Below are 25,265 nucleotides of genomic sequence, written 5' to 3' on the forward strand. Positions count from 1 at the left end.
TTTCTTGGCTTTACTACGTTATAATTGAGAGATATTCAGAACTTCTCCAATTTTGGACTGAACACCTACATTAATTTGGATCAGGATAAAATTCTCTTCTACTGCCAAACATTATGCCAATCCCAAGACCTGATCGAAGACCCTGCAATCCTCAAGTTAGTTATATCTTATGGTTTATTCTTGGGGAAAAAAAGTCATATTTAAGAGATCTGCATATCAAAATCAGAACACAACTATCATGTGAAGAAAATCCATTTTTATAATCATTTACAATGAAAACATCATTTAAAATATTTACAGATTCATCAGTAAAAAGATTGAAGAAGAATAACGAAAAGGGTAGTATACAAGCAATAGTCTACAATGTTGAAGCAACAAAGATAATAGCCAAGTAACAAGGTGACAATTTTACAAAATAGAGTTGGATGTATAGTTTATTCTTAATGCACTCTTTTAACTTTAATACAACACTTACATTGTAGTGATTGCCTGTTTAAGCATCAAAACAGTGCAGTAGTTAACAGCCAACTGGCAACAGGAATTAATAGATTGAAATAGAAGTGCAACATAAAACCTCAAATGTACAACCACAACTGGTTTGAAGAAGAACATGATATCTTTGTATAATTATTCATAAGTGTGTGCCACTGCAAATTGCCTACAAAGCGTGCATTATTTTAGGAAAGAATCCATACAACAGAAACAGCAAGAGCTGTGGTTTTTCAACTTTTTTTTTTAATTTTGACATGTGTAATAGCTCATGCTAGAACCATCTGTTTAGCTAATAATCAGAAGTAATAAAACTACTTTAAAAAGTTTCTACCAGCTTCTTGTTTTGTTAATTAGTATTTAAGAGCAGCAAGACATGGTTGTAAATACTGTATGTTGTACAAGAAAACACACAAGTGAAATCATGTCATCATAACATTGCAACATGAACTGGCATCCTAGTTGACGAGTACAGATATACCACTTATTTCTGTTTCAAATTATCAGGACAAAGTTCACAGATTGACATTTTTGGTTCAATACTGACGTGTTAGTCAGTAGTATACTCTGGAGAATTCTTGCTCCTCTTGCTTCTGTCACTATGGTCCATTTTATCATGGTCTTTATCCCAGTCTGCATTTTTTTCTCTTTCCTGGACTTTCTCACTTTGCTTTTCCTCACATCTTCCACAGCCTCCATCTTTGTCAATCTCAGGGTCTTCATTTTTAGATATACCCTTTTCTGTCTCTTTGCTTCGTTCTCTTCTCGAGTCTGTCCGGTCATAGCTCCTCTCTCTTTCTCTACTTCGTTCTCTTCTCGAGTCCACCCGGTCGTAGCTCCTCTCTCTTTCTCTACTTCGTTCTCTTCTCAACTCCGCCCGGTCGTGGCTCCTCTCTCTGCTTCGTTCTCTTCTCGAGTCCACTCGGTCATGGCTCCTCTCTCTTTCTCTGCTTCGTTTTTTTCTTGAGTCCACACCATCATGACTCCTCTCTCTTTCTTTGCTTCGTTCCCTTCTTGAGTCTGCACGATCATGACTCTTCGCTCTTTCCCGATATCGGTCCCGATCTTTGTCCCTATGCCTGTCGTCATGGCGACTTCTTTTCTCTCTGTCTCTCCCTTTATCATGATCTCTGTCTTTATATTTGTCCTTGCTTCGCTCTGAGTCTCGGTCCCAGTATTTATTCCTCTCCCTTTCTTTGTATCGATCTTTTCTTCGATGATAAGAATCACTATAAAATCTATGTTTGTGATGGGTGTCATGCTCCTTACTAAAGTTATGTTCAGAACGTTGGCTATATCTATCCCAAAGATCACAATGATGCCTTTCTTTTCTATGATCATCTTTGATAGGTTGAAAATTTGTCATTCCTGAATTTGGTGCATATCTGCTCACATCAATTGGGTGGTCAGAGGTAAAAGGTGGAATTACTTGGCCATGTGCATGATGCAGAAGACCAAAGTGTTGTGGAGGACAGGTAATTGCTGGTAGCCAAGGCATCATGTGGTTTGGGACTAAGGCATGGGTTGCACCAAGATCAGCGGAACGGAACCTCAAATGGGGGTCATTTTGAAGGCTAAAAGGTGGTGGAGGAAGTGGTGGGGGGCGGATTGGCATGAATGAAGGCATCAAATTACCTGGTGGTTGAAAATTTGCATTAGGCAGACCACGTTGAAATGGAAAACCAGGAGAGTGGCCTTGAACTTGGGAAAAGTTGTGCAGCTGTGGTAATGGAGGAGGAAATACATTTCCACTCGGTACTGGGCTACCTGAAGAGCTGCCACTTGGCAATGATGTAGACACTACTGACGGAGTTTGATTCTGCGTAGGTAAAGTATTTGAAGAAAATTCAAAATGTGAACTAGGACGTGGACCATGGAAAGACGGCATTGGGGTAGTTTCTCTGCGAATTGACTGGACAGTCTCAATACTGTGAGTTTCTACCATTTCTGTTTCAGTGTGAGATTCTTCTTCATGCGAATAATCTGTCGGTTCTGTTTCTGGTACTGATTTTGAGATATTGTGAAAGACTGGTTGAGAAACTTCTGCAACACAAGGTATTGTTTCTTGCACCACTTTACCGGATTGCTGATGTACTGTACTAATTAGATCTGTAGGAATTTGCTTCATGGTTATTTCATCTTGTTCTGCTTCTAAGGCTTTCTTATTAACTTCCTCTGCATCCTTTATGTTTACAACATCTTCGTCACTTTTATCTTTTCTGTTATCCTTGTATTGTTCATCTGCACCATCTTCCACAGACTTAGTTGTTGCAAAACCTTGCTGTTTCCGAACAGCAGCTTGTCTTGGGTCTCTACTTATGTTGACGACCTGTGAGACTCTTGCAAGAACTTCTGGTGTAGAATCCACTTCTTCAGTATTTGTAATAGGTTCAAGTGAAGAAATCTCAATCTTGTGGGGCCCAGGCTGAGATGGTGAACTATGTGAAGCTTCTTTTTGCTCTCTCGAGTTTTCAATTTTCACCTTCTTTACCTTATAATGATGCCGTAATTTTTCATGCTCTTCTTTGTGATTTGGCTCTGATTTTAAAGTTGCAAGACTTGAAAGAAATGCTTCAGTTGAAACATCCGGTGGCTTGTCTTTTAGTGTGAGAGTTGTAAGGAACCCACTTGTCTTTGAAGTTTCAACAGCTGTGACGTCATCCAGGATATTATCTGTTTTCTCAGTTTCCTCTGGGGGATTATGTACAGAGGAATCTTCAGTATGTTCTTGATTGTCAATTGTTTCTTCAGGTTGTGACATTTTAAAATCTTTACTAGCTGGAGGCTCCCCTGGTCCAGGTTCACTGGTGGAGACAGAGTTTTCTTCAGTTTCCTTCTCTGCATCTCCCAACAAACTTTGAAGAATATCATCCAGTGGTCTGTTGGATAATTCAAGAGATGTGGATTGGTTTTCCCAGCCGACTAAAACTCCAGGCAGGAATCGTAATGGCTTTGTAGATAGGACAGGAATTGGCTCTGCTGGTGATGAAGGAGGCGTTTTCAAAATCTGAGGGTCAACAGGTGATGACTGTTTGGGTTTATTTCTAAATTTAGGCAAAACCGAAGTGAAGGAATTAAAGAACTGATTTTCTTCATCATCATCATCGTCATTTTCACCTTCATCTTCCACATACTCTGGTTTGATTTTCTTGTCTTGAGGTAAACTACTAGGTATTTTCTCTGTTTCAGAAACTTCTTCAGAAGGTGAAGCACTGAATAACCTCTTTAGTCTTTGTCGAATTATTAACCCGAGGAGGAGATTCTGGCGCACTACTTCGAGTCCTGTCAACAATAATTAATGATTTGTTATTGCAAAAAATGATGCTGCACTTACTTAAAAAAAAAAATGTTGTCAATAAAATATCTCTGGAATCCTGTATGAAATATTGAATCAACTACTTTAACTACACGGTAAATTCTAATTGGACTTTGTGTGACATTTATTGTGATTTAGGAACTTACACACTATTTCACACCACTAAATTTAATTTCATTTCAGTTAGCAGGATCTGCTGAAAAATAGTTTTTCAACCCATCTGGTTTACTAATGCCCTTTCGAAAAGGAAATCTTCCATGCTTTCCCGATCTGGCCTACATATGATTTCAGACCCACAGCAATGTGGTTGATTCTTAACTACTCTCTGAAATGGTCCTAGTAAGTCACTGTTCAAGGGCAATTACGGATGCGCAATAAATACTAGCCACGTCAGTGATACACGTATCCCATGAATTAATAAAACAAAGGCCACACAATTGGTAAAGGGTCAATTGTGTATTAGGTATGTTACTGCGCCAGCATTCTAGAGGTTGTTATTTGTGATACAAAGAATACATTGTCCCATTTTCTCTCTTTGGATTTATTTGCTAAAAACATTTTAAATTATGGATATACCTCAGACAAGTGGTCCAGCTTCCCACCAGGATAGGTCTATCCTATCAGGATTCCTCTACACAATGTATTGAATAAAAACTAAATCAGGCTATGTGTGTACACAAAACAAAACTTGCATGAATATAGTGCCCTTCACCATTGTTTGATGTTCTAAATTGCAACGTAGGCAATGATTTACTTCTGAATTATTCTGTCATTGCTATTTTGCAGGAAACAGGGCAGCCGATATGCACACATGAAACTCCCACAATCGTTAAAGCAGTGATGAATAGATAATTTCTTTTTGCGATGTTCACGGAGAGATGAATAGTGACCATGACAGCAGGGATGGCACAACTTTGCTACTTTTACCAAGATTGTGCCTTTTATATCCAACAGAGTTAGCAGATGGATCTTAATTTAACATCTGATCTGGAAGATAGCACTGCAACATTCTCTGTACACTGCACTAAGATCTTGGACTTGATTTTTGTGTCCATTTCCTAAAGTGCAACTTGAACCCACAGTCTTTGAATGATAACTAAAAATTAATTTTTTTTATTACAATATACTTTAATTACAAGATTGTTGGGAATGGAATAATTTAATTATGGATTTTATTAATAACAATTACCATGCTTAATTATAGATTAATGACTTATGATTAATCTAGTAACTAAATAGTTATGAGAGAAAATTACCACTTGACATCTATACTATCTTTTTTATAGGAACCAAGGGTTCAATTTGATGTTAACGTAGTAAGGGTTTGACATATTACATTCTACAAACCAACCAAAAAAGCATTAACTGTTATATGAACTCACCAGGTCCGTCAAATGGTAACAGCCGGTAAGGAATTTTTTCCGAGCCACCCAAAGGAATAAGATACATGTCCTTAACTTGCTTCACATTGTTGGCTACCACCCCGTAACGTTGCCTGCTGTTGAAGTACGCATACAGTGAGGTGTAAGTTATCTGATCTTCCTCAGTTACTGGACAAAAACGAATCACACATATCTCCTGTTAAAAACATGAAGAAAATTAACACAAATTAAAAATTTAAATCTACAAATTGGCTTATTAACACTACAGATTAGCTTTTTCATTTTAGAGAGCTGTCTGTTGTAGCTATGATTAAAAGAATAAAATATCAAAATTATTCACAGCCTTAAATGGGCATTTACTGAATAGCAGGCAAGTGCAGCCTGGTATTATGAGTAAGACAGTTGATTTAATTATCCTATAAATAATACAAGAAAATTTCTTTATGCATATTCATCATACTTTCAATTACAGCTGTCATATTGATAATGCTTAAGACTAAAATAAATGATATTGTGTATACATTTCTGTAAGTCTTTATTTGTTCACAAATCCAAAATTTTCCATATCTACTTTATCCTGTTATTACTCAGGATTGTATGATTCTATGGCTCCAGCACAGACAACGTCAATTTGGTCCACCATGCCTAAACTCTCTAAAACTGCAACTCAGCTAGACCTACCGCACTACCTTTTCCTGTAGCCTGACAAATCTCTTCTCTTCAAGTACTTAAATAACTCTGTTTTGAAAGCCCTGACTGGACCTCCTTTTACCAAACTATTATTAAGTTGTGCAGTCCAGATCTTAACCGCTTGCAATGTTAAAAGGTTTCTTCTCACGTTACGGATTGTTCTTTTCCTAATCACCTTAATTCAATGTTTTCTGGTTTATACTCTACTACCAACAGGAATTATTTCTATCTACTCAGTCTAGATCCTTCACGAATTTCAATACAGTCAAAAAAGTGAAGAGTTTACGATAGCTCATTGCAAATGAACAACAGCAGCAATACCAGTCAAAGAACAAAAAAACTCTCAAAGCCCAAGTTCTTTTTGACAGACATATGTTTTAATTTGTACCAAATTAAATGTGATGCCTATTTAATGTCCAGGAAGTATTTAATTTTGTATAAGCAAATTTAAATTCATTCCAAATATTTTATTTACAGTGTTTCTGCTCTTTCCAGTAATGAATGCTGCTTCACCAACTTCTCAAAGATGTAATCAAAACGGAAAATGTTAGAAATACTCAGCTAGACTGATAATAGCAGTTGATAACCTCTTCCCAAAACTATATGAATTTAAAAATATAATGCATGTTAAGCTATAGTGATGCTGTTACAATTGCAGTATTGTGAGCATTTTCTGTTTCAATTTCTGATTTTCAGCATCTGCAATGGTTCCCTTTTCTTTTAAAAGTGGAACTTGACCAATGCCTGTGTTGTGAGTAAAACATGTTCATCAGACAATCTACATTTCATAATACATGCCATGTGGCCTAGAACACAGAACATTCATTACATAATTCAATCAAGGAATTTGGCTTCGGTTCGGGGTATGGGAGGAAATGGGAGATCTCAAAACTCTCTGAAAGAAAATTACTCCTCCGTGGAGATAAACAAGGATTACAAGACAGCCAAATGAAGCAACATGCTGAGCAACTTGCCAGTTGCCTTTACTTGCACCAACTTGATTTTGAGGAATGAAGAAATAAAATGTACAAAAAGGTCACTGGCAGTGGCATTAGTGAAGTAGCAACTGATACAAAAATCAAACACAAGAGAAAAAGTGGAATCATAATGGTGCAGGAGGCCATTCAGCCCATCATGTCTTCACCCAGCTTTATTATCTAATGCCAGTCTCCACCCCTTTCCCCATATCACTGCAAACCATTAATACTATGTGGTTTCAGAAAATTTATGAACAATGTAATATGGAGAAAACTTGAAGCTATCTTGAATTATGAACATAACCCTTCAAAATACAATGGTTAATGAAACTTGATGTTTCTACATTGCAATCTTGACATTTACCATTGTCATTCTTACACCATATTTATGCCAGTGGATCCAGATATTGTTACCACTGATGTCACCTTGTGTGTCAGCTCATTTCATATCAATTCAGGATCAATTTGAACTTCAGCACAAAGATTAAAGTCTACTGAAATAGTGCGTGTGTACATGAATATCAGAGAATCTAATGTGGTCTTGTCCAGTTTTTCATTACTGTCTTCCAATGAAGGTTCTGGCAAATGTTAAAAGGAGCATTATAAGGGACAAAGTAATGTTCACTGAAATTGCGAATTGTAATCACAAAACCGTCGTCATATAAAATTAACAATGCTGAGACAGATTATGTGGTCTCCAAGCAAACAGGTCATAAAGAAACTGTTTCTCATGCTAAGTGGAGGTAAACAAGGTAACACAAGTGACCTGTTTCTTCCCTTCCTCAGACACTCTGGCCTGGGACACCCTTCATTCATCCTCTAAAATTAGCACTTCTGTTGCTCTCCAATTATTAGAATTGAGTTGTGGTTCATTGGGTTCTAACAATTTGTGCAGTGATATCCCCAAGAATATGTAATTGCATACACAACCTAAAATATTTTCACTCTCTCTTTCAGCAAATGAGGAGTTCAATTTCATGAAGTTTATTTTAATTTGTTCTTTGGATGTGGATGTCACTAACTGGCCAGAATTTGTCACCTGTTTCCTAGTTGCCCTGGAGTAGGTGGTCACGAGCTGCCTCAGCCCACAGGCTGATCCACAATGCTGTTATGGTGATTTTCAGGATTTTGACCCAGGGAGACTGAAGGAGCAGTGATATATTTCCAAGTCAGAACAGTAAATGGCTTGGGTTTGGAAGATGCTGTCTGAGGATCTTTGGTGAATTTCTGCAAGTACATCTTTTAGGCAGTACACACTGCTGCTACTGAATGTCAGTGATGCGAGAGTGGATGTGGTACCAATCAAGCGGGCTTCTATGTCCTGAATGGAGTCAAGCTTCTTGACCGTTGTTGGAGCTGCACCCATCCAAAGTGGGGAGTATTCCATCGCACTCCTGACATTGGCCTTTTATTTAATGCATAGGCTACGGGGAAATCAGGAGGTGAGTTACTTGCCACAATATCCCTAGTGTTCTTGTAGCCACTGTGTTTATATAGCGAGTTCAGTTGACAGTCTGGTCATTATTTACTCCATGGTTGTTGATTTTTGGGGGATTCAGTGATGGTAACATTATTGAGTGCCAAGGGATGGTGATTAGATGCCTTTCATTGGTGATGGTCTTTGCCTGTCATTTCTATGGCATGAATTTTACTTCTGACTTGTCAGCCAAAGCCTGATTATTGTCCAAATCTTGTTGCATTTGAACATGGACTGCTTCAGCACTTGAGTCTCAAGCAGTGCTGAACATTGTGCAATCATTGGCAAACATCCCCGTTTCTGACCTTAGAGTGGAGAGGCGGTCCATCATAAAAATAAAAAGTACTAACACAAAATTCAATATTACACCATCAACCATTCAATCTTGTTTTAGTGCATGCATCCAAATAGTGAGAATCTAAATCACAGATTCTCAACAGAAGGATGTGTCTAGTTGTTGGCACAGAAATTTAAATAAACCCTACTTCGTGCTCTTCCCCACTCTCCCAACACTGAAAACTAAGGTTACCAGTTTTCCTTAATCCCTAGGCAGTCCAAAACAATATCAATCTTAAATTACTCCTCCTCTCACTATGAAATGACCAACCCTTCATTCCAGGACTGAGTCCACCTAGTATTAGATTCTCCAATCATTGGAAACAGTCTCTCAGCACGGAAACAGCCTCTTAACATGGACTTTTCAAAGGCTCTCATAGTCTTATATTTCAATGAAATCACCTCTTGATGTTTTAAACTCCAGAGAAAACAGGCTAATTACATTCCATCTTTCCTCACATTCAATCTTCCTCAATAAAAATTTCAGCTTCCAATCAAACATTGCACAACCCTCATAATGCATCTAGTATTTTCCCCAAAGGAGACGTTTGGCAGCTCCCTTTTTAAGTAATGGATTGACAAGTTCAGTTTTCCCTTCCAGATGCACAATTCCAGAATCTAGAATTCTGAAAAGCTATATGTAATGCACATGCAGTTTTCTTGCCCTAAATTATTTAATTCAGAGGGTAGTCCATTATTCTCCTCAATGACATTTTAAAAAAAACTTGTAATTAAGTACATTAGGTTCACCTGCATGTCTTTTTTTTAAAAATCAAAAAATATCTTTCCTTGTACCAACTTCAGTCAGTCAGTGTCAAAATGGATAAAAACCAAAAGAGGAGGATGCTGGAAATCAGAACTTTTTTTGGAGAAAGCTCACCAGGTCTTTGTAACATCTATGGAGAGAAATCAGAGTTAACGTTTTGGGCCCAATGACCCTTCCTCAGAACTACTGAGGAAGGTCACTGGACCAGAAATGTTAACTCTAATTTCTCTCCACAGATGCTACCAGATCTGCATTTTCCAGAATTTCTGTTTCAAAATGGATAGAGACTGAAAATGTCTTGTTAATTGTTATTTGTTTATTAATAGTTTCCCCTCCATTTCTTTTATATGGGTCCACATTACCTTCAACTCAGTTTCCCAATATAATTATAAAAACATTAACTGTTAACTTCCATATGACTGCATTTTTTCAGCACTTCATTAATTTCACAAAACTATACAGTTTCTCTGGTTTGCTAGATTCCCATACTTCCTTGGAAATCTTTTCACTGAATCTCAGAATTGTTATGGTGCAGGAGGTCCATTCAGTTTCTCCCTACCCACTCTGTCCAAACTCATGATTATTTTGGAAAATTCTAACAAATCTTCTCTTTGCTTTCTCTGCTCCAAGGAAAATAGCCCAAACTTCATCAAAGTGTCCTCATTATTGAAGTATCTGATACTTGGAACTATTTTTTTAAACTTCTATATTCTCTCCAATGCCTTCACGTTGTTTCTATAGTTCAGCACCCAAAGCTGTACACAATACATCTGCCAAGATCTAACCAATCATAACCTCACTGCTCTTGTACTTCAACCCTATTTATGAAGTCTAGAATACTGTGTCCTTTATGAACAGCTCTCTCTAGGAATTCCACCACCTTTACTGATTTATGCACATATACACTCAGGTGTTTCTGCTCTTTTTATATCTATGTTCTCTGTTCCAAAATGTACTTTGTACCCCTATATGCATTGAAGTTCCTCTACCACACCAAGGTTTAATGTCTTTGTGAAGTTCTATGATAATCTCCTCACAACTTATAATTCTCCTAAGTTTGGTGTTGTCCACTCAAACTGTCCACTGCATATCAAGAGTTGTATCAGATATATATAGGTTTATATTCCAGCCCAAAATGTACAGTGAACCACTAATGCTTCCTCGTCCTCAGCCAGTTTTGTATCCACATTGCTACTATCTCTTTTATTCCGTGGCCTATAACATTTCTCAAGTCTATTGTGTGACTCTGTATGGAATGTCTTTTAGAAATCCATGTACACCACATAAATAGCACCAGTCTTACCAACTCTTTGTCAGCTCTTCAAAATACTCCGTAACTTAGACAACTTTCTCTTAATACATCCATGCTGACTCTTCCATATTAACCCATACTTTTCCAGGTGACTACCGATTATATCCCAAATAACCGTTTCAAGAAATTTTCCACCAAAGTTAAACTGATTAGCCTATAATTGCTTGGCCCAATTTTCCAACAAGGATATAACATCTGCCATCCTCAAATTCACTGGCAACATACCAGTGCAGTGCTTTATCTGGTGACTACTTCCTATTTCTTTCACTTTTTATATTGGTAGCTGTCTTTTGGTTCTCCTCTCTGATGCTCTCTTAAGCTTAACACTATCACTTGCCACTCTTACGATCCCTGGCTTTTACTTATGTCCTGATGAAGGATGTACCCCCCAAAACATCAACTTTCCTGCTCCTCTAATGCTACCTTACCTGCTGTGTTCCTCCAGCTCCAGACTGTATTGACATACTTATGCATGTTAAGCCTCTGTTTTTTGGCCACACTCATTTTTAAACTGTCCCACTTTGCTCTTCTTTTTGAATTAATATCAGTGTTCTCCATTTCCACTCAATAGAGTTTACATCTTATCCAATGCTTTAGTTGCAAGGACCAAGGTCTGTCCTCAGTTTAGGAGAAGACCATCCTGTCTGGAAAACACTCAATCGCAAATTTAGTTCCAGTATTCCAAAAATCCAAACTCCTCCCTTCTTGCACTGACAACTGTAATCTTGTTCTCTCAACACATGGCACTTGAGAGCACTCGAGACTACTATACTAGAAATATTGCTTTCTAGACTAGAACTTAATTTGCTAAGTCCTTTGGCAAACCCTCAAATTTGCTCCAGTCACTGTCATTATGTTTTCAAGCATTTCATGATATTTAATACATGTTTTGGGATTTATGAACTCTAAAAAATAGGAAGCAAACATAGCATTAAGGAATCTGAATCATATCCGCAAAATAAATTATCTATAGCTCTGACTATAAAAATCCCCACAACCAGTCAGTACTCTATTGATTATTCATTTATACGTGGCGGCCCTCCTTTATCATACTTAATGTCAGCATCACTAAAACATGCTAAGCAAGGCCAGCTTCACAGCTATCCTTCTACCCTTACCTTTCACTTTTCACCTTGTCTGTCAGTCTCCCTTTCTATTTCCTCCACAATCGTGCCCCACTGTTCTATAAGTCACCACAAAAATGATAAGTTTGCCTGATGGACTATTGTTCAGGACAAAAGCCATTCACACTAAGTTTTATAATTACCAGATAACTATTTATTGTAAGTGCACTTCAACAAATGGTAGAGAACAGGTAAACAACATACAACAATGTGATTTAAACTACACACACACACACACACACACAATCACAATTAAACAGACAAGAGTCAAGATGGTTTCATACAAATATTATGGATAGAAGATACAGACAGTGAAAATCAAAGTCAGAAGTCACACAACACCAGGTTCTAGTCCAACAGATTTATTTGAAATCAAAAGCTTTTGGAGCATAGCTCCTTTGTCAAGTGAAGTGATCGAGGTCAGAGACATCAAAAGACCATTCAAATAGTATTTGGAGTGCTGAATAATAAGTCCCTGCAGGTGATCTGAAGTGTTAGGCGGTGTGAGTAAAGTGTCAACAGCTGAATAACAAGACAGGACCTATAAGGGCATTTAAATGGTCATTGGATAAACATATGGATGGGCTTCAGATTGCTCTGACCTGTGAAACCAACAGAGGGTCAAAGGGCCTATGCTGCGCTGCAATATTCTATAATCCGAATCAACGAGGCAGAGAGATAGTTACAAAAAAATTAAACCTAAGATGGCGCAGGAGACAAACCAAATGACTAGAATAACATGATAGGTACAACAGCCACATGCAAAAGGTCTAACCAGCAAATGACCCAGCTTTTAGGGCATTAAACCAACACCACACAACCCTGCCAAGGCAAACACTGCAGGACACGTCAGATCATTGGCAAGGTTACTTCAATCACATGTGATGTATCTGGCATGATACTCATGTGACTTGGCCAATGTCATGTCTCTTATATGATGCATCTCTTAAATGCTGCAGGCCAGGGTGCCCCAAGGCATAACATATTGGTGAGACCATGTAGACGTTAAAGTCAACAGATGAGTGGACACCATGCAACAGTTGCCAGGCGGGAATGTTCTCGCCCAATCAGGGAACATTTCAGCAGTCAAGGACATTCAGCCTCCGACCTTCAGGTCAGCACCCTGCAAGATCACCTTCGAGATACACAACACTGAATCGCCAATCAGAAATTGATAGCGAAGTTCCTATCTACGAAGACGGCCTCAGCTGTGATCCTGGGCTCATGTTGCGCTATATGTGACCCACCACACTTCTGTATCTGGAAAATCTTCCTTACTGTCCTGTTTTGTCACCATCACCTGGATAAATTGTTAATTTTTTGTAATTATCTCTCTGCCTCATTTAATTGGATTATAGGGCATCCTTTTGCTTGTTATTCAGCTGTAGACACTTTACTCATATCATCTAACACTTCGCATCACTTGCAGAGACTTAATATTCAGCACTCCACTCATACCATCTGAATCGTCTTTTGACATTTCTGCCCTTGATCTCTCTGCCCACAAATTCTGTGTTCTGTGTGCTCCTTTCTTCACCCGACGAAGGGGCTATGCTCCGAAAGCTTGTGATGTCAAATACACCTGTTGGTTCATAACCTGGTGTTGTGTGATTTTTGACTTTGTCCACCCCAGTCCAACACCAGCACCTCCATCCACATCAGGGAAAAACAAGGAATTACAAAGATCACAAGTCCAGGACTCATGGCTGAGTTAAATTAACTATGTCAGTACCTTTTGAGTTTATCAATGGTGACACACCATTGTAATGTAATCAGCATTCTTCACTTTGATAGTTGATCTAGAGGCCCCTGATCTTTCTTTATAATAGAATTCTTTCTAAGATTCTTAACTTTTCTGCATTTTCACTCACACCAACAAAAGGGAAAGACACAGATAGTTTCATTTTGCTGATTCTGGATGTCTGTGGCTTACAACACTTAGATTTGCAAAATACTTCAGCTCTACCAATCTGACGACCGACAACAGGTCACCCTTCCTTAAATCAGACTGCTGGTGCCAATTTGTCCCATAGTGACAACTGTACTGTTCTGACAATCAAATTTTGTCTTGCTGAGTTCAAAATGTGCAACATTTGTTTTTGCAAGTTGCAAAATTCTTCTGTAATTTCAGTGGTCCGACTTACATTCTTATTTATAGTCCAAAATGTAAACAAAAAGTGGGACCTTGCATCCCTCCACCTCTAAATACATAAACCACCATTTTGAATGTGTTTTAGTATCAGGTAAATATAATTGTTGCAAGAAAATGTGGAAGTTATATTCATTTGTCCTCCCTCATTCCTTCTGCAACATTTTAACAAGTTTTTTTTGTCATTTCCTCCCAAATACCTAAATTATTGCAGCACAGTTAAACTCTCAATAATGTGTGGGCTATTACATTATCTCTTCCAGCAATTTGAATAATTATTAAATTAAATGATTGTTTTGACGAGCTACATCAAAACAATATTGCACTTGGAGTCTTAAATTTCCCCACAAAGGCGAATGGATTATAGCTGCCATACATTAGTGTTTCTGTGCAATGGTGACAAACAGACTTCAAAACGTTGGAGACCTAATAAAGATTCAAAAGTCTCCTGTCTGTTGAAAAGTGCTTTTCTTGGTATTCGTTTAACTTCATAGAAAAGTACGTAACTGGTTTCTTTATTCCCGAATCATTGTCTTACACTAAGACTGCATCAAACCCAAGTCACTAGCCTCAATACCCACTGTAAATTTTTTTGGAAGTCAGGAGCAGCCAATACCAGGTCATTTATTAGGATTTCCTTTGGTTTCTCAAAAGCTGTTTGACAGTTTGCACACTAAAAATTCTTTGCCTGTTCTTGTAATTAATCTGTTAAACATATAGCTATTGTAATGAAGTTAGGCACAAAATTTCCCATAAAACCCATACATTCCTAGAAATTTCACAATTTCTTGTTTAGTTTGTAAGAACGGGAATTCAGTTTTCACCTTCACTGTTCTTAGTAACACTTTTCTCTACAACATCTCCTAAGTATGCTAACCTTACTTTTGTGAATTCACTCTTCGTGGAACTTATTATTAAGCCAGCAAACTGTAGTTACTTAAAACAAAACTTCCTCTGAGATCTTTCCAGCTGTTGGTTCATATTATGACACCATCTAAAACTGCAGTTAGGCATTTTAGCTATGACATGGGGCATTATTTAAACACACATGACATCACTTGGCATTGAGTTAATGCATCTGGTTTAACAAAAGCTGACATCTTCTTAGCTTTTGATGTTAAAGGTCCTTGTCAATACACCTTCAATAGATCAATGTTGGAAAGGCATATGCTTTATTGAGGCAATCTTCTAACCTAGAAACTGGGTATGAACCTACTCCTCTTATTGCATTGCTTACAGAAAAGCAAATGGAGAGACTAGTCAACCTATCCGGTTTAGAAATGAGCACCACCAGTTAAGTTCAACTGGTTTGGTTAGGTTCAATCAAGTGATTTTCTAGTTGAATTGTACGGGGTTCACTTTGCAAACTGTATAGTTTTCCTTCCAGCTCATACTGTCCCTGTCACCCCCAGTACTCTTACCACCTAACATAATTTCTCTTCCCTTCCTCTCAATGATATCACTTCCATGTTTAAAAGACAAAATTAATTATTTTTCTTGCAATCAGGAGTATCTACCAGATAAATCATTTTACTAGTACTCCTAACTACTTTATTTGTGCTATTAAATCTCATTTTTAGAAGTCCTCGTAAAAGTAATAATTCTAACACTTTATTTCCTGTTAGAATGTTTAATTGCACCATGTTTGTCACCCATTCTGTAATCTTTGCTTATCAAGTTTTTAAAATGTTCTTGATACTTTGCACTCTTCTGGAAGTCTCCCTAGAAATAGCAACATACAATCCAACAGAATGCATTCATCCCTTTGCTTAAAAGCTTTTCCTTAATCAGTTTTAATGGACATCATATCATATAGCCATTGATCAAACTGAATGGGCTAAACCTGGTTGATTCATTTGGGAGATGTGCAGTGGCAAATATTAAGAAATCTAGTCCTTTGTCCGAAACCTGGGAGGACAGCACAGTAGGTCAAAAGTTAACATGCTACTTCACAGTGCAAGGGATTTGCATTCAATATCAGCCTTGGGTGACTGTCCGTGTGGAGTTTACACATTCTCCCTGTGTCTTTTGAGTGCTCTGGTTTTCTCCCACAGTCCAAAGATGTGTGGGTTGGGTGGATTGGCCATGTTAAATTGCCCATCCAGGTGCAGACAAGGTGGGTTAGCCACAGTAAATCTGGGTTTAAGGATAGGGTTAGGGGCAAGGTCTTGGTGGAATGCTCTTCAGAGCGTTAGGAGACCTGGGTCAAATGGCCTCTTTCTACATTGCAGAGCTTCTATGAGTCTACTTGTGGCAACTGGGTTATACTCTTTCCATATCCCATTTATTAATACTTTGGCTTTCATTGCATTCACTGGAGACAAAACATATGCTCTTCACCAGCAAGTGAGAACAGTTCATGTGTCTCTTAACATTATTCTGTGTTTAGATGCATCATTTGAAGAAAATAAATCTTTCTTTCCTATCTCACGTCTATGTATTTCACCTCTCCGGCGCTCTTAGCAGGGCTTAAAACAAATTTTCTGGCTGTAGCTAAGCTAAAATTTGATCCATGATGTTTTCCTTGCAAGTTCCTTTTTCTCACACAATTACAAACCCCAATATGTCCTGTGGACTTCCCATGCAACTTTCAACATTCCCAACAAAAGTATCCCATTTTACTGCAGTGGAAACACTCAACTTCAACTTTACCTCCATTTTCAACATTCTTCCTTTCTCATCAGTAGAAGCGATCTTGGTGCACTCCCAGTTGTCCTTTTACTAGCCTAGCTACTTGACTTCTTTTCACTCTCATAACCTCTGTACCTCAAGCTTGCAGAGTGACAAAAAAAGCTAATGTTTTATGGATCAGGTCAATGATCAGCCATTCCTATTGCATGTCAAAATATCTTTGTTTTGCTTTCAAATTCAACATGGTGTGCCCAGGGTGCTTCTTCAAATTTCACAACTTAGTCCCATATGTTTCAAGAACCAATACATCAGAATTGACTTCTTCCTTACCATAACATAATTTACAGAAACCTCCTCCAACGCAATGCACAAATTGCATGTGCTGTACTGTCAACTTGCTTTGTAAGGGCACTGTCCAGTTTTCCTTCAGCAACTTCATTTGATTCACTACTTTCATAAATGACGAAGAATGATTCAACAACCTTTTCTTCAAATTTTGAGTTGGCCTGATCAAATTTAAATATTTTCATGACTGGACTTTAGATCAGGACTTGGACTTTCCTCCTCAAAGTATTCTTTGACAAGTGAAGTCTTTTTTAATTGCACTGTTTTAAAGCTTGTATTCCCTATGTCTTTTCTCCTTTCCTGTTTCATGAAAAGCTCATTCTATCTCTTTAAAATTCTGATTTCTTGATTCTGCATTCTTTTCAATTCCAGTATTCTTCCCTTCTCCATGTCAAGCATTAACTGTAATTGTGACCTTGCTACTTCAAGTGGCTCCTGTATTTCCATCAGTCCCAAATATTTAGTTAATTCAATTACCTCTGCCTTCTTGATGTTCCATCTCTAATTTATTTACCAATTGTATCAGTGCTGCTTTGGCCAATTCCTCTAAATCCATCAGGGGTGGCTCCTCCAACTGCGGGATGATTTTTACTGCTTCCAATGCCAACTTATTTTAGCATGTGAAACCTGGTATCCGTTATTTTATCCCTTATGAATTAGCCTTACTCCATATCTAATTTTAGTCAGTCCATGTTCAAATGATCCAGTGGAGTGTGTCCAATTTTTGGAAGTGTCTTAACTGGGAAGATTACATCAACAATTGGGCCTTACAAACAATCACAAACTATCAAGAAGATCAATTTCCCAGTCTGATTGCTATTCAGGACAAAAGCAATTCACACCAGATTTTGTCATTAACAGAAAATAAATTTTATTATAAACACTACTAACTTGAGAAATGGCAGATAAAAATAAATAATTATGAATATGCTACAGTGCATCTTGAACTACATCCCCTTCAAAATCACACATTCATGATTAAGAAACACAAAAGACAGGTAGTTTAACACAAATATTATGGGTGGAAAAAGTAAAAAGACAAATTTCTGAAGGTCAAAGATCCAGATCTCAGGGCTGAGCTTAGTTGATTCTCTCAGTCGCTTTTAATTTTAGCAATGATGACACACTGTTGTATGTAAAGCAATGGTCATTCTTCACTTCCGATAGCTGATCCAGCGCACTCAGGTCTTTCCTTGTAATAAATTCTCTCAAGTTTCTTGTTATTTTTTCCTGACTTTTCACTCACACCGAGAAAAGGGAGGAGGGGGTAGAGAAAAGAGAGAGAGAGAGAGAGAGAGAGAGGGAGAAGTGTTTTCAGTTTGCTGACTGAAGGCTCCTGGCTGCTCTGTGCTTACAGACTGGCAACAAACTGCAGGTCAATGAAAGAGCCAATATCAGGCATTCTTTCCTGAACTTAAGGACTCCCGTGTGATTCTATCTCAAAGTAACAATCTCACCGTTTCAGAAAGCCACACTACCTGGGACAATTAAAAAACGTACATCACCTGATTTTTCTAAGTCACAAAACACTCCCTGGTTTTTCAAATATATGGTAACCTGATTTCCACTCAGCTTTTGTCCATAAAGGAGAAATAAAAGGAGCCCTTTACAGATTCAGTTATTCAAACATTTTCACTTTCATAAATTAAACACTTGCAACAACTAAGGAGAAAGCCATACCACTCACCCATTTTTTCATCCAATATTATCTCTGTGTAGAACAAGTGACAAATTCATAGACAAATTTTTAACACATATGGTTTTACGATTTTAAACAGGATCGATGGAACTTTACAGCACAACAATGGGCTGGCCTTATACCTTATTGCTATAGGCTACAAGGTACAACTAAATTAGTTAGGGCTGCAATACAGTCAGCTGACAGTATGACTTTCAGGGGTCAGATGGTATAAAATAGCTTTTATGCAGATTTAAAACTATAACTTTATTGCTTCTGAACTACCTCTAAGCTCTTCAGCAGGTTTCTCCACAGCCATCATACAACAATCAAGCAACAAGAGAAGCATGATTTGGCACGTATCTCAGCTGTTTTCAAAGGAAGCGCCTTCTTACAAACAAATTGAGCCAGATTTTAGTGCACCTTCAATGTTAGCTCTTTCTCGTCTGCCACTTTTCCTGGATGTTTGGATTTAAAATTAACTGAAGTGACTTTTATAAACGAAGCCTCTGAATTTTCCGATTAACTATTAACATTTTTAAATTGTTTGTATTTCTACAAGAATCAATTCAAAGTAACTTTTTTCACTGTTTTACAAACTCATCAAATTTTCATTAAAATAGCCAAAGAGATGATTTCCAATCTAACAAGTTAGTATGTATTCTGGATTGTACACTATCTTTGGCTTTTAATTTCGGTTACTTGTGGTTGGTTAAATCAAAGATGAGGAAAATGACTTTTATCATTGCTAAAGATGTTCTGGGATTTTAAATGCTTCCCAAATTTGCCAAGAAAATTTTAAAAAAGAGGTACTTTTAAAATGATCAAACACAGTAGAATTGGGTTTAACTAGGGTCAAGGAGAAAACTGAAGTTTTAAAGGAGCAGACCAAGCATTTAGGTATACTAGAGAAACAGCAAAGTGCAGGGGAGTTAGAAAAAAATTAAATTGCAAATAAGGCAACTGAAGTTAGAGAGTGAAAGGGAATTGAAACATTTTGAATTAAGGTTATAGCAGAGGAAAAACAAAAAGAATGAATGTTCGCACTGGAAAAGATGGAAGTTGGAACTAGAAGCAAAAAGACTTCAAACGGCAGAAGGAAAAGTACAAGATAGAAATTAGGATAAGCAAACTCATAGTAGCCAACAGCTTGGTAGGGATATAGACACATATGTCCAAACATTACCAAAGTTTGATGAAAAAGATGTAGAAGACTTTTTTAAAATTTCCTTTCAGAAATTGGCTCGGCAGATGAATTGGCAAGAGACTGCATGGGTAATGCAAATTCAGACCAAGTTGGTAAGCAGGGCTAGAGAAGTGCTTGCAGCACTGTCAGAGGTGGGGTCAGGAGACTGTGAAGAAGTGAAATAGGCTATTTTGAGCGTCTATGAATTTCTACCAGACAACAGTTCAGAAATATCAAGGAAGGAACCAGGTCAGACTTACTTCGCATTTGAAAAAATTAAACAGAGCAACTTTGATAGATGCATGACAGCATTAAAGATAGAAAAGACATATGAGGATCTTAGAGATATTATTCTGTTGGAGGAGTTCAAAATTTCACATCCAGAAGTGATAAGAACTCCTGCTGAGGAAGAGAAAGTTCAAACAGCTAGAAGAGGTGCTCAGATGGTGCATGAATACACACTAGTACATAAATCAAAATTTAGCTTCTGATAGCAATTTCATTCTGTAAGGGATAGAAGAAATTGAGAAAAAGGGAGATCCTTCAATGAAAAACAAAAAGTAGATCACACTGGGAACAGTTAACTACAGGAGAAAAAAAGAGGCCCGAGAAGGTGAAAAGGAGGTGAAGGGCCTCAGGTGTTTTCACTGTAATGGAGTTGGACACAAAGACACGGTGCCAGTGGTTTAAGGCAGGCACTGGGACAAAGGATGTAGCAAAAGAGGCTAAACCAGGGGGATTAGTTGGAGTAGTGAAGAAAATATCAAAAGAGGTCAAGGAGCTGCAGAGGAGGGCACAGCCTAGTCACGGGCTGGATAGTGATATGGTGCCTGATCTCTACAAAGGCTTTATCTCTGTGGTGAAGATTTATTCAGGAAGAACAGGGGAAGAAGGAAAAGAAGTCAAAATATCAAGAGCTATGTGAGCTAACCAGTCTCTAATAATAAGAGATGAAAGTATTTTCACTCCTTCAGAAATGTTACCTGAGAGAGCGGTAATCTGTGGAACAAACGTAAAGAGATTTTGAGTTCCCATGTCTGATCAGGTTGGAAAGTCCAATCAAGACTGGGGAAGTGGCACTGGGAGTGACGGCACTTGTAGTGGAGAAACCAAAAGGAAAACCTGGGAAATGAGGAGTTAAAAGAAGAACATGCTTGAATTTTTCCAGACTGTGAGCTAACAAGATCCCACAGTCATAAGATAAAACTAGAATAAAAAAAATCAAAGAGAGAGATGAGGGAGTGGAGGTTCAGTTAGCTGACATCCTGTTTGATGAAACAGTAAAAGAAAAATTTGAACAGATAGAGGATCAGACAGAGGATTTAGTTCTGAAAAATTAATGGAGTTAGAACAAAAACAATTAGACAATAATAAAAGGTTTATATCATAAAACCCACTCAGGAAAGGAATCAGAATGTATTCCTGAATACTATTACCTTAAGGATAGAACCTGAAGGCAAAAAAAAAGAGACCGCAGCCAGGTTAGTGCAGAGGAAAGATGGTGGGGGGGAGGGGATGTACCACATTGTGTTGCCAGTAGTATGCAGACAGGAAGCATGGGAGCAGCATATGAATTACTTATAGGTGGTCATCTGGGAGTGAGGAAGACTTAGGATAAGACAAAGGCATTTCAACTGGCCTGCATTACATAAAGATGTGGTTGAATTTTTCTGTACCTGTCAGATGTGTCAAATGGTAGGAAAGCCCAAGCAGTAATAAAATCAGCGTCTTTGATGCTATTCCCACGTTTGAAGAACCTTTCACGCGGGTTATGATTGATTATGTAAACCTCCTTCCTAAAACCAAAAGTGGGAACCAGTATTTGCTAACCATAATGGATGTATCTACCAGATTACTGGAGGCAATTCTATTACGGAATGTCAAGGCAAAAATGGTTGTGGAGGAGTTGCTCGCTTTATTTACCCGTTATGGACTACCAGGGATATTCTGTCAGACCGAGGGTCCAATTTTACTGCCAAACTATTTCGGGTCATGGATAGTTTAGGCAACTAACACTTTAAATCAAGTGCATACCACCCTAAATCCCAGGGAGCACTGGAAAAGTGGCATCAGACCCTAAAGGCAATGCTGAAGGCTTACTGGCACAATTACCCAAATGATTGGGACGAAGGTATCCCATTTATATTATTTGTTATTAGGGACGTTCCAAATAAATCGACTTAGTTTACTCTATTTGAATTGATATTTGGACACTACGTAAGACGGCCTTTAAAATTAATGAAGGAAAAGTTGATGGGTCCGAAGTCAGAGACCTCACAGTCGGATTATGTATTGGAGGACAGAGAAAGATTAAACAGAGTAGGTAAATTAGCTAGACAACATCTGAAGGTGGCACAGCATCTAATGAAGCAAGCAGCAGATAAGAAATCTAAAATACGTACGTTTGACTGTGGAGATAAAGTATTAGTGACTGTTACCAGTTGTAGGAGATTCCTTCCAAGTATGGTTTAGTAGTCCCTATGAGATCGCGAAGTTGTTGAGTCGGGTGAATTATCTGGTAAAGATGCTAGACAGGAAAAAGCTTTATTGGGTACATCATGTGAATACCCTGAAACCTTACTGTGAAAGGACAGGGAACCAAAGAAACAGATATTAGTTACTGCCCCTCGGAGTGAGGAACAAAATCCACATTATCTGGATTTTAGTGTGGCTAAAAATAAGTTAAATATGAGTAAGTCCATGAAGAATGGGATAGGATAGTGAGCTCTCTCAGGAATGGAGAATTGAATTGAAAGGCTTATAGCAGCAATGAGGGCATATGTAGGAATACAATGGGAAAGACTAACATTAAAGCACATGAGGTTAAAATACAGAATGCTGTTTTTATAAAACAACAACCCTAAAGTCTTAATCCGCTCAAAGCGACACAGGTACAGAACAGAGTGGAAGCAATGCTCGAAGAACACATCATTGAGCTCAGTCAAAGTGAGTGGAGTTTACTGATTGTGTTGGTTCCCAATTCTGATTGTACTCAATGATTCTGTATGGATTATCAAAGGGTCAACACCATGACTAAAAATCAGACTCATACCCAATTCCAAGGCTGGAGGACTGTGTGGAAAAATTTGGACAAGCCACTTACATCACAATTTTGGACTTAAATTTCGTGGTTACTGGAAAATATCTTTTTTAGAGACAGCAAAAGAAGTTTCTGTGTTTGTAACCCCAAATGGGATGTGCCAATTTGAAGTCATGCCCTTTGGAATGAAGAACACATCAGCCACATTTCAAAGACTTATGAACAGTTACGGCAGGATTGACTTACTGTGCCGTCTATATACACGACTTAATGATTTCAGCCATTCATGGAAAGATCACATGGTGCATTTGCTCGAGCACTTTGAAAAACTACAGGAGGCAAAGTTGGTTATAAATTTGGCAAAAACTGAATTCAAAGGCAAAAGTGACGTTCTTGGGACAGAACATCGAAATGGAAGGATGATCCCGAGGAAGGTGAAGATGAAGGCCATCGACGATTTTCCAACACCATCCTTGAAGAAAGAGATGCTTTGATTTTTAAAACTGAGCGGATTCTACCACAAGTTTGTACCATCTTTAGTAGTATGGTGGCACTCACTGATGGATTTGCTAAAGAAGAATGTGTAATTTTGGTGGACAGAACAATGTCAGGAGGCATTTCAGAATTTAAAAGCTGTATTAACCAGCTATACCAAATTTCTTGAAATCCTTTAAAGTTGCTATTGACAACAGTGTTGTAAGGGTTGGAACTGTTTTGATGCAAGAGGATGATCGTGAAATTGAAAAGCTAATGGGTTTTTTTTTTAAAAGAAATTCAATACCTACCAGAGAAAATACTCCACCATTGAAAAAGAGAAATGGAGTTTGGCACTGGCCTTACAACATTTTAATGTTTATGTTACAAACAATGTTTTGAAGACAGTTGCGTATACAGACCACAAATCTCACCTTTTTGGAAAATTTAAGCACAAGAGTATTTCGTTGGAGTCTTATATTTACCGATTGTTTATGTCGCGGGTCGTAAAAATGTTACTGCACATGCATTATCTCATGTTTAAAACAAAATGCGTAGACAAGATAGAACTAGTACAATCTAATGTTATATATGTATGATGAATTATTATGGAAGGTGTAACTTTAGATTACTGACATATGTATCTCATGATAATGGTGTTAAGTATTTTTTCAAAAATGAAGTCATTTTTTCATAATGATGGTTTATGTTTTTCCTTAAGTGGAGAGGTATTACGAAGTTACGTAAAGTAATCATGAATTGGAAGGCAGGAGAATAGAATTTTTTGTTAAAAAAGGGAGAAGAGTGCATGGCTCCTTTAAAAGGTAAAGTGCTTTTCTGAGCTGAGAGATTTATACAGAGGGGTAAAAAAAGTGTATACAGCTGAAGATGAACAACTAGTTCTGAAATTGAAACTTATCAATTGGCTTTGTGATTGGAATCCTTAGGCTTCTTTTGATGTTTTGGCAACTAAACAGAATCAGCCAATTAATTTAAACCAAGTACTTAGCAAGTGAAAGCCAATGGAATTTAAATCTGATTGGTTAGCATTGGTCTGAGGTTGTCAAAACAAAGTATATAAAGGAGATAGTTTTGAAAATGAGTGAGGGAGCAAACTGCATCTGAGAAGCATTTAGCTTTCACAAGAAATTGTTAAGCTCTCTAGGAAGGCACCATCTATCCATAAGAAGTATCATGGCACTTATGGTTAACAGTCCTCACAGAAGGCTTCAATGGGAAACATCCTTGACACCCAGATCAGTGGAAGAAAGGTGTTTATGATTGGAGTACAGCAGAAAAAAAGGTGTGTAGCCTTTGAGAGATTAAGTATTAATTTATTTGCTTATTACTTGGGTTTATCTCAGTGTCACTTGTGTTTACTAGGACAGCATACCTGAAGAATTTCAGGAATTGTTCGTTAAGGGGAAAATTGTTTGGTTTGTTAATTTGTTCACTGTGAGGGTTAAATAAATAAATTGTTACTTATAAATTGAGGATCAGGGATTTTCTTCCATTTCACCCCCCCATCACCCCTTCTCCATAACAGTTTCTCAGATTTGATGAGGAGGGGAGAGATTCTTTGGGTATTTCAGGTTTAAATATCAGAAGGGGACCTCTACTCCTGCCATATCAGACTGGAGGCTTGTGTTTTGATTTTTAATTAATCAGAGGGGTTTGACCTCTCATTCCTAATAGGAAATAAAAACAACTACCATTTCCATCTTAGATAACAAGGTGTACAGCTGGATGAACACAGCAGGGCAAGCAGCATTAGGGGAGCAGGAAAGCTGATGTTTCGGGCCTAGACCCTACTTCAGGGGTTTTCTTTTCTGAAGAAGGGTCTAGGCCTGAAATGTCAGCTTTCCTGCTCCTCTGATGCTGCTTGGCCTGCAG

General features: G+C 37.9%; 1 protein-coding gene across 4 annotated transcripts in view; it reads right to left on the bottom strand.

Annotated features, from left to right (window-relative positions):
- Positions 1 to 277: 277 nt before the first annotated feature.
- The window catches only part of phf3 (PHD finger protein 3), a 140,673-nt gene continuing 115,685 nt past the window's right edge, over positions 278 to 25,265 (bottom strand). For 2 of the 4 annotated variants that reach the window (XM_048530914.2, XM_048530913.2), the window contains exons 15-16: positions 5,188 to 5,383; positions 278 to 3,771 (exon numbers count right to left, since the gene is read on the bottom strand). In XM_048530914.2, the coding sequence (XP_048386871.2) occupies positions 1,040 to 3,771; positions 5,188 to 5,383 (2,928 nt within the window). In that variant the 3' untranslated portion in view covers positions 278 to 1,039. The remainder of the gene's footprint in view (positions 3,772 to 5,187; positions 5,384 to 25,265) is intronic. The other 2 variants (XM_048530915.2, XM_048530916.2) reach the window with 1 other exon arrangement.

Source organism: Stegostoma tigrinum, chromosome 4 (genome assembly GCF_030684315.1).
Source record: "Stegostoma tigrinum isolate sSteTig4 chromosome 4, sSteTig4.hap1, whole genome shotgun sequence".
NCBI classification, from domain to species: Eukaryota; Metazoa; Chordata; class Chondrichthyes; order Orectolobiformes; family Stegostomatidae; genus Stegostoma; species Stegostoma tigrinum.